The following is a 9,650-nucleotide window of genomic DNA, read 5'->3' as shown; positions in this document are numbered from 1 at the left end:
TTAAATCATAACTTAAGTCAAACAGACTTAGGGAAACTACGAAGGAAGAAAAGGTGCATATCAGATTCCAGACAACCACACCTAAAACATTCCTTTTTGATATGTTTACAAAATCTAGAGGCCCTTAACCTAGAATCAAGAGCCCTTCTAATAAGCCTCTAAGCAAAAGTTTTAACTCTAGGAGCCAAAATACTGTTTTTTCCAAATTGAGAATTGCAATCTCTTGATTGGTGGCAAAAGATCTATGATTCGTAGCATTATCCTGGATCTCTAGCATGAAAGTTCTGTATGCACTTTTAGTGGTACAATTAGCACTAGGAGTGTGAATCCAACACATAGTATCATCAATATCAACATTAATAATAGGAATATTTAAAGCATTGTTTTTGAAAGTATTATCAAAGTAAGCACTGATCTTGTCTGCATCCCAAACTTTAGAATTAGGCTTCCAAATATCACTAATAATGCTAGGGCAAGGCCCATTCAAATTGAGTTTCAGGTGATCATAAATATTGTCCCAATCTTCGCACCAAGGGTTGTTCCAAATGGAAGAGTTACATTTGGCAATCTGCATTTTACAAGAACTAATTGTATCAGAAAGAATTTTAATAAAAGAGGCCCAAAAGCAGATTTAGGAGTGTAAAGATTGGGTTTCCATATGGAAAAATTATGAAAATATTTAGCTTTAAGAACCTTAGCTATTAAGGAGGAAGGATTATTCATGATACTCCAAGCCACATTAGTAAACATGGATTTGTTCATGATAGCTAGATTCCTAATACCCAAACCTCCTTTATGCATAGGTCTACAAATATCACCCCAGGCTCTAAAGCAAATAGGCCTAGCTTCACCATCGTTCTGAATACTTGTCCACCAAAATTTCCTAACAATTGAGGTATCTTTCTTGATAATGGTTTTGCTCAAGAGGATATTAAACATAAGTAGACAGGTAAAGAAGCAAAGACAGATTTGATAAGAGCGAGTCTTCCTGCGTGAGAGAGTCTGTTTGCCTTATAGGTGTTAAGTTTAGCTTTAAACTTATCAATAATAAAGCTATAGGCAGCAACCCTATTCCTACCCGGGAGAATAAGAGGGTGACCAAGATGAACGGTATTAAGATCCATGTCCGGAGCAGGAAAGATATTCTTATTGAAATTCTAAGAGAGATGTCAAGGTTCTTACTACTAAAGAAAATAGATGATCTGTTTCAGTTGGGAGTCTGACCAGAAGCATCGCAGAATTGTTTGATGATGTGAGCAAGAGTATTTGCATCCTCATTATCTGCCCTGCCACAGACAACCAGATCATCTGCAAATATTAAAGAGTGAATAGAGCGATAGTGGATACTGTCATTAAGAAGCGCAAAAAAAATCATGAATGTAGATGCTTGTGTAGTACTATGTGTGTATGTGCACTCATAACCGGATACATGCGATCCGAAAAAATGTTTTTTTAACTCCAACAACCCCGACTGCGATGCATGGTTGCGCGACGATGCCCTGGGATTGAAGAAGACGTGGGTGAGATGACCTCACCTCCATGAATCAGCATTTTGGTTGTTTCCATGGACAAAGACGCCCACCACGTCGGACAAGTTGCCTCGTGTACAAAATAGTACTCCAGGTCCAGGGTGAAGACCGGACTGCTCTATTGATGCTACTGCTACTGGCAGCACACCAAGGAAAGAAACCGGGGGCTGCTGCAAGCAGAAAACGACAATTAGTTTTCTTGGTGCTGCTCCAAGCTGCTACGGTGGCACTGCCAGAAGCCGTAGATGCATCTCTCCCCTGCTGCTGGCCTGGCATAGGTGCACATCAGCAAGTTGCCAAGTTGGCTTGTGCAACTCGTCCTACTTGCAACCCACAAGTCTAAGCTATGCCTATATATAACAATTCTGTACTTGTTGCTATGGACAGTTCCACTCCCACTCCCGGCCTAGCTAGCACTCTGAGACCTTTCAAGAGGGCCGCCGAACCCGAAATGTACGTGACGAGGCCGCTGTCGTGGTACCAGGCCGACGCCTCCGCCGCGGCGGAGGTGCCGCCCGAAGGCCCGGGCTCAGGGTTCCTGGTGGTGGTGGATGAGACGGGGGAGACAGCCAGGACACACTTCTGGGGCCTGTGCGTGGACAGGGAGATGCGCGGCCTCCCCTTCCCGCAGAACCGCCAGCTCGCGCTGCGGCCCAGCAGCGGTTCTGACCCTATAGAGTCAGTTGCAACGGCTGTTGATGTTGTCGGGGCGATAGCAGACTTCGCGACCAGCTCCATGCCCGGTAGGGCGCCCGGGCTCAGTAAGGGCCCCAAGATGCCCGACTATACCATGTTGGTGCCGGTCGTCGGCCAGCCGCTGTCCTCTGGCCGCTACTACGTCGTCCGGGCCGACGGCAAACACAGAGGGTGAGCTAACAGATCATCGATCCATGCCCTACTCCTAGTTAAGCTATCCTTGTTTCTCATCGTCCGGTGATGTGACACGCGTGCGTGCAGGAAGGTGTCGGCGTGTTCCAAGGAGGAGGACAAGACAGACCTGCGGTGGTTGGGCTCCTACGTCAATGACGTGAAGCCACGGGCCTTCGACCGCAGCGACCTCTACCAGCAGGTGGAGGTGCAGCAGCTTCCGTCCAATGCCTTCAAGGCAGTGGCGGTCGCCGCCGACGGCATCCCGCCGCACTTCCTGAGTGTTAGAGTAGTCATTATGATATACGACTTCTAGTCCAAGTTAATTTTGTACCCCTACCTTAAGTCGGTTTATATCCTTTTATATACTCTAAGCAGCAGTTTTATTCAGCTTTCATGTATCAGATACCGGTCCCAGGGTTTAGGGTATGGCTCCGCCAACGCCGCCGCCGCCGCCGCCGCCGCCCGGCTACTTCGAGCGCCGGGCCGCACTCATCGCCAAGGCTGCCAACGCCGCGGCCACTTCTCTCTCGGCCCTCACCATAGCTCCACAAAACTACCCTGCACCCATCCTCGCCGCACCAATATCTCTTGCTGACACAATCTCCGACGTCAGCCCCTACATCCCCATAGTTCTTGATCTCGCCGCCCACAACTACTACCATTGGAGACATCTCTTCGATCTCCACCCCGGCCGCTGCAACCTGCGCTCGCATGTCGCCGCCAACTGTCTTCCCCGCCCCGACGATCCGCAATGGTTGAAAGACGATCTCGCGATCGTCCAGTGGTTCTACACCCGCATCACCACCGAGATCTTCAACATGCTCGATCACGACGGCGCCACCGCTGCCAACATCTGGCACTCCCTCCGTCAGCACTTCCAAAGCAACACCGCCGCTCGGAAAAACGCTCTCCACACCGAGCTTCGCAATATGGTGCAAGGAGACGCCCCGGTGAACCTGTTCTGCCAGCGCGTTAAGACCATTGGCGATGAGCTCCGCGAACTCGGCGATACAGTTAGCGACTCACAGCTAATCAATATCGTCGTCGTCGGCCTCAGCGAAGACTTTGACAAGCAAGCCTCGTTCATACCGATGATACGGCCCCCTCCTACCTTCGCTGAAGTACGTTCCTTGCTACAACTCGCGGCGGAAACACAAGCTCGCAAGGATTCTCGCCCCAAGGTCTTTCATGCTGCGGCTCGTCCTCCTCTGTCGTCTACACCAGCGCCGCCTTCCAGGCCGGCTCCTACCGCCGGGCCGTCCGCATCGTCATCTGTTGAACCGCCCCCAGGCTGGCGTCCTAGTCCGAACTACCACGGCAAAAACCCTATCTACAGGCCGCCGCCGACTCGTTCGGTTCCGCCTACGACATCACCAGCACCGAGTCCTGCACCACCCACCAGTGCTCCATCTGCGGTTGCATGGCGGCCTCCTCATAATCCTTGGACGGGGCTTGTTCAAGCATGGCCCATGCCCTGGTCCGCTCCGTCCACCCTCGGTGCTCCGCCGGCATACTCAGGTGCCTGGCAACCCGGCCTTCGGCCGGCTACTGGTGCTCCCGGGGTTCTCAACCCCCGACAGCCGGCCAATGCCTATCACGCCGCCCCGACGTATGCTCCTTATGGTCATTACAGCACCGACGGCGGCGCCTACTACACACCTCAGCCGGCCCTGCTCCCGACGCCACCCCCACCACAGCCGGCCAATGCCTACTACACTCCCCAGCCGGCCCTACTGCCTTCACCATCGTATCCGCCGGCACTGCTTTCGACGCCACCCTCACCTGCGACGCCGAGCTGGGATCAAGCTGCCTTTCTCCAGGCCATGAATAACTTTGCTGCACAAGGAAACTCAGGTACGGATTGGATCTTTGATTCAGGGGCCTCTAGTCATATGTCTGCATCTAGTAATTGGTTATCTTCTTGCACTAAATCTCCTTTCCCTTCCATTATCCTTGGAGATGGATCATCTATTCCTATATATTGTGTTGGTCAGGCTCAACTTCCCTCTTCCACCAAACCTCTTTTACTTCGTGATGTTCTAGTTGCACCCGCCCTCATTAAAAATCTTATCTCTGTTCGCCAATTTACTTGCGACAATCTAGTTTCGGCTGAATTTGACCCTTTTGGTCTATCTGTGAAGGATTACCTGACCAAGGCCGAGATCGCTCGCTTCAATAGCTCCGGTGATCTTTATTCTCTTAATGGAGTTCCTGCCGCCACCCCTCCAACATCCATGCTGGCCTCCGTCGATCTCTGGCATCGTCGCTTGGGCCATCCCAACCCCGCCGTCTTAGCTTCTATGCTTAGTGAATTTACCATACCATGTAATAGGGACTCTCATAATTCTGTGTTTTGCGAGCCTTGTCAATTAGGCAAACATGTGCGTCTTCCCTTTAGTTCCTCTAGTTCTTGTAGCACTTATCCCTTTGAATTAATACATTGTGATTTATGGACCTCTCCCATTGCAAGTGTTTCGGGTTTTAAATACTACCTTGTTATCCTAGATGATTTCACCCACTTTGTCTGGACTTTTCCTCTACGCAACAAATCCGAGGTCCATTCTCTTTTCCTTAATTTTCAACGCTATGTGTCTGTTCACTTCTTCCTCCCAATTCGCTTTATCCAATGTGACAATGGTCGCGAGTTTGATAACATTAAAAATCGACTTTCTTCTTACAACATGGCATCCTGCTTAGGTTCTCATATCCCTACACCTCCCCTCAAAATGGTAAAGCAGAACGCTCTCTTCGCACCCTCAATGATATAGTTCGCACTCTCCTCATTCAATCATCTATGCCTCCCAAGTTTTGGGCTGAAGCCCTACACATGGCCACCTTCCTTCTAAATATTCGACCTTCTAAAACTAAACCCAACACTAATCCCTATTATTCCCTCTTTCTTTCCCACCCCGACTACTCCGCGGTTCGTGTTTTCGGCTGTCTCTGTTTTCCCAATGCCTACGCCACTTCTGCAAATAAATTGTCACCACGCTCTATCCCATGTGCTTTTCTCGGCTTCTCTGACAAGCACAAAGGCTATCGCTGTCTCGACCTTCACACCGGACACGTTCATGTCTCTCGTCATGTCACGTTTGTTGAGCACATTTTTCCTTTCTCACAACGCACTACTACACCATCCAACACCCCTAGCTCCGCAAACACCCCCTCTCCCCGTCCTTTCCAACTATATACTCCCCTACCTGCCGAACACAACTTATCACCACCACCATTAACACCCACCATAGCCAATCCCAACCATACACTCACCTCACCCGAGACGTCCCCAACACCCCGACCCCTACTCCCTCCCCAACACCCCCGGCCCCTCCTCCCACTCCACCACCCAGCCCTGCTCCCACTCCACCACCCAGCCCTACTCCTTCGTCCGACTCTTCCGCTGCGTCGGACTCACCAGTACCCACCTTACCCCCTCGTGCTATTCCTACAGCAGCCCCGATTAATGATCATCGCATGCGTACTAGGGCCAAATCAGGATTTCATCAACCCCAAGACCGCCTAAACCTTCATACCTCCGTATCTCTCACTTCTCTTCCAAAGAATTACAAAACTGCTCTACTTGATCCCAATTGGGCCGCTGTCATGCAAGAAGAATATAATGCTTTACTTCAAAACAACACCTGGCAACTTGTTCCTCGTCCTCCCAATACAAATATTGTTTCTGGCAAATGGATTTTTCGCCAAAAGTTCCACTCCGATGGGAGCCTCTCACGATATAAAGCTAGGTGGGTTTGTCGTGGCTTTTCTCAGCAACAAGGAATTGATTACGAAGAAACCTTCTCTCCTGTTGTTAAACCTAGCACCATTCGCACCGTTCTTAGGTGTTGTTGTCTCCTCTTCATGGCCCATTCACCAACTTGATGTGAAAAATGCTTTCCTCCATGGTTCCCTTCAAGAAACTGTCTACTGCCAGCAACCTCTGGGTTTTGAAAATCCATCCTTTCCAACTCATGTATATCTTCTTCAGAAATCTCTCTACGGTCTTAAACAGGCCCCCACGAGCTTGGTTTCAACGCTTCTCCTCCTTCATTCAAACAATAGGCTTCACTCCATCTCTCTTCGACACCTCTCTTTTTGTGTATCATCAAACTTCTGACACTGCCTATTTACTTCTCTACGTAGATGATATCATTCTTACAGCCTCCTCTCAAAAGTTCTTAGATCATATTGTCTCTCTTCTTAGATCTGAATTTTCTATGACTGACCTAGGACTCCTTCATCATTTCTTAGGCATTGCTGTTGTTCGAGATTCCTCCAGCCTTTTTCTTTCCCAACGCCAGTATATTCTTGATCTTCTTAATCGTGCCGGTATGCTTGACTGTCAATCATCTCGCACTCCTGTCGATACTAGTTTTAAACTTTCGGCTACCGGTGAACCCTTTTCCGATCCTACTCTCTATCGTAGCCTAACAGGTGCTCTCCAATATCTCACCATTACTCGTCCTGAAATCTCTTTTGCTGTTCAACAAGCATGTCTCTATATGCATGATCCCCGGGTTCCTCACTATAATCATGTTAAACGCATTCTTCGGTATTTAAAAGGAACTCTCAATCATGGTCTCCACCTCAATAATTCTTCTCCAAACTCGCTTACCGCATACTCTGATGCAGACTGGGCTGGTTGTCCTGACACTCGAAGGTCCACTTCCGGTTTTTGTGTTTTTCTTGGTAACAATTTGATTTCTTGGTCTTCGAAAAGACAGGTTACAGTCTCACGTTCGTCGGCCGAGGCTGAGTATCGCGCTGTGGCACATGCCGTTGCAGATACAATCTGGATTCGGTAGTTACTCTCCGAGCTACATAGGCCTATTGAGCAGGCCACTATTGTCTACTGTGACAACATATCAGCAGTCTACATGACCAGCAATCCAGTTCAACACCGACGCACAAAGCATATTGAGATTGATATTCATTTTGTTCGTGAAAAGGTTGCTCTTGGTCAGGTTCGGGTGCTTCATGTTCCCTCTACGGCTCAGTTTGCTGACATTTTCACCAAGGCACTACCTACTAAGCCGTTTCAAGATATCTGTTTCAGTCTCAAAGTCGTCGAGCCTGCCGTTGATACTGTGGGGGGATGTTAGAGTAGTCATTATGGTATACGACTTCTAGTCCAAGTCAGTTTTGTACCCCTACCCCAAGTCGGTTTGTACCCTCTTATATACTCTTGTATGCCGCACCAAATCATCAATAAGCAACAGTTTTATTCAGCTTTCACTGAGGAAGAAGGGCTGGAAGGTGAACACCATGGTGTCCCCCAAGTACCAACTCACCGACGACGCGCAAGGGGTGGACTCCACCCTCTGCTGCCGGATGCCAGACCTCGGCAGCCTCAGCATCGCGGAGAGGAGCTCGCCTGCCGTCGTCGTCGGCAGATGGTACGTCTCGTTCATCTTCGTCAAGGCTGACGGGGGGCGCAGCCTCAAGGACCAGTTTCGCCGGTGCACGTTCTATGAGATGACGATGGAGCAGAGCTGGGAGCAGATATACAGCCACGATAATCCAGGGAGCAAGCCGGCGGAGGTCGTGGTGACCGCGACGGTGCGCCGGTCGACGGCTCTGCTGGATGGCGCCAGCGTGGTGCCTCAGGAGGTAGGCGGGGTGGTGTGGTTCGGATCGGCGGTGTGCCTGGACATGGTGGTGTGGGAGAGGATGAAGTGGGAACTGGAGAGGGGAGGGTGGGTGGCGCCCGGGCCCGGCAATGGCAACGAGGAGAGGGTAGAGAGGGTGGACAGGCGTGACCGCCTGGGGCAGTGGCACAGGTTTGCATGCTATGTGCTGGTGGAGAGGTTTGTGCTCAAGAGGATGGATGGCAGCCTCGCACTCACCTGTGTGTTCAGGCACACGGACAAGATCAAAACCAAGTGGTTGTGATTCCTTCAACCCATCTCTTTTCCTTAATTAATAATTATTCTCAAACCAGCGTGGGTACATCGATCGATCACTTCTAGTACTTAAATGATTTTACAACGAAGACACTACTCTCTTCGATCCATATTACTATTTGTCTTAAATTTATCTATGTAGAAGTGCATGCTCTAGCTAATGCAACCAAAAAGCCGATCTGATGGAAAAGACTAGGCAGTACATTATACGTCAACACTCCCCCTCACGTGTGGCTCCCTCAGGCCTAAACGTGGACCGAAAGTGGTCTGCAATTTAATTGCGCCAGCCGGGTTTTGAACTCAAGACCTCTTGGCTCCGATACCATGTAGAAGTGCATGCTCTAGCCAATGCAACCAAAAGACCGATCTGATGGAAGAGGCTAGGCAGTACATTATACGTCAACAATCTAGATACAACATGTTTTAGGGCTGATTTAGTTGCCAGCGATCCCCCGGGATCCCCGCTCTTTCTCTGGGTCAAACCACCACGTGGACAACCTGTCCTGGTTTTCCCGCTGTCAGAATTGGTGACATATAGGAGGGGGTGTTCCGGTCCCAATCCAACCGAAATCCTTGGGTTGCTCTCCCATGACTCCAGACACGAGGCGAATTCTCCCCGCCATACCGTGATCTCTCTTCGGCTATCTCCTATAGCTCCCTACTACTACGACTCGATCTCTTCCAAGCCTCTCCGCCGACGGACGGATTTACACCGCTCGCTCTCAAACTGTCACAGTAATAAGGGGAATCTTCCCCATGGTGGGAGGGGGGATCCCTTGTGCCCGTTAAGATTTGCCCCTTGGGTTTGTTACCCTGGTTTTCTGCCCCCTTGAAACCAAATGAGGCCTTAGGGCATCTCCAACGCTGAACCGTAAATTTCTTCGGTATATGTCATTTTTATGTCTGGACATGGTCCGGGGACATGATACGGGGGAGAGCAATCCAACACTAATTGCAAACTATCCGGCTAGGAGGAGAAAAAGTAGGTGGAGACCATGCATGTGGTGGAATATTTGTGGGTTGCAAGGAGAGAGAAGGGGGGGGGCATGCATGTGATTGGTCAACTACATGTCCAGAGTCCAACAAAGCTTCCCCATGTTTGTCGCCAAAATACCGGAATTTGAACGTCCGGACGGCTTCATGGACTGATATAGATCTTATTGGATTGCAAAAGTGAACAAATGTGTCTGATCAGACCTATACCGGTGTTTTACATGTCTCCCTGAGATGCCCTCGGACTAGTCACAATAGAGAGTAACTTACACTAGTAACATATACGCTATGCTAAGCTATGTTAGGGTGGTCGTAATGGGAGTATAATAAGCAGTATCATGCATGTCAACTAGACTTT

The 9,650-nt window shown here is 49.6% G+C and overlaps 1 protein-coding gene and 1 non-coding gene across 2 annotated transcripts; both read left to right on the top strand.

Annotated features, from left to right (window-relative positions):
* Positions 1 to 1,945: 1,945 nt before the first annotated feature.
* Positions 1,946 to 8,288, top strand: LOC123171288 (uncharacterized). The gene is made up of 3 exons (XM_044588858.1): positions 1,946 to 2,396; positions 2,487 to 2,679; positions 7,626 to 8,288. Exons 1-3 carry the CDS (start codon positions 1,981 to 1,983, stop codon positions 8,286 to 8,288), a joined length of 1,272 nt encoding a protein of 423 aa, XP_044444793.1. The 5' UTR covers positions 1,946 to 1,980.
* On the top strand, positions 7,925 to 8,038 carry LOC123171708 (small nucleolar RNA Z206). Its single transcript, XR_006485378.1, has one exon. It is a non-coding gene; the product is annotated as a small nucleolar RNA Z206 (small nucleolar RNA).
* Positions 8,289 to 9,650: the final 1,362 nt, after the last annotated feature.

Source organism: Triticum aestivum, chromosome 7D, assembly GCF_018294505.1.
Source record: "Triticum aestivum cultivar Chinese Spring chromosome 7D, IWGSC CS RefSeq v2.1, whole genome shotgun sequence".
NCBI classification, from domain to species: domain Eukaryota; kingdom Viridiplantae; phylum Streptophyta; class Magnoliopsida; order Poales; family Poaceae; genus Triticum; species Triticum aestivum.
This window is presented reverse-complemented; position numbering and strand designations above follow the sequence as displayed.

Excerpts from the sequence above, each read along its gene's own strand:
- LOC123171288 (XM_044588858.1), top strand. The coding sequence starts at position 1,981 with ATGTACGTGACGAGGCCGCTGTCGTGGTACCAGGCCGACGCCTCCGCC. Across the intron at positions 2,397-2,486 it reads GCCGACGGCAAACACAGAGG|GAAGGTGTCGGCGTGTTCCA; the intron begins GTGAGCTAACAG and ends GCGTGCGTGCAG. Across the intron at positions 2,680-7,625 it reads TCCCGCCGCACTTCCTGAGT|CTTTCACTGAGGAAGAAGGG; the intron begins GTTAGAGTAGTC and ends AGTTTTATTCAG.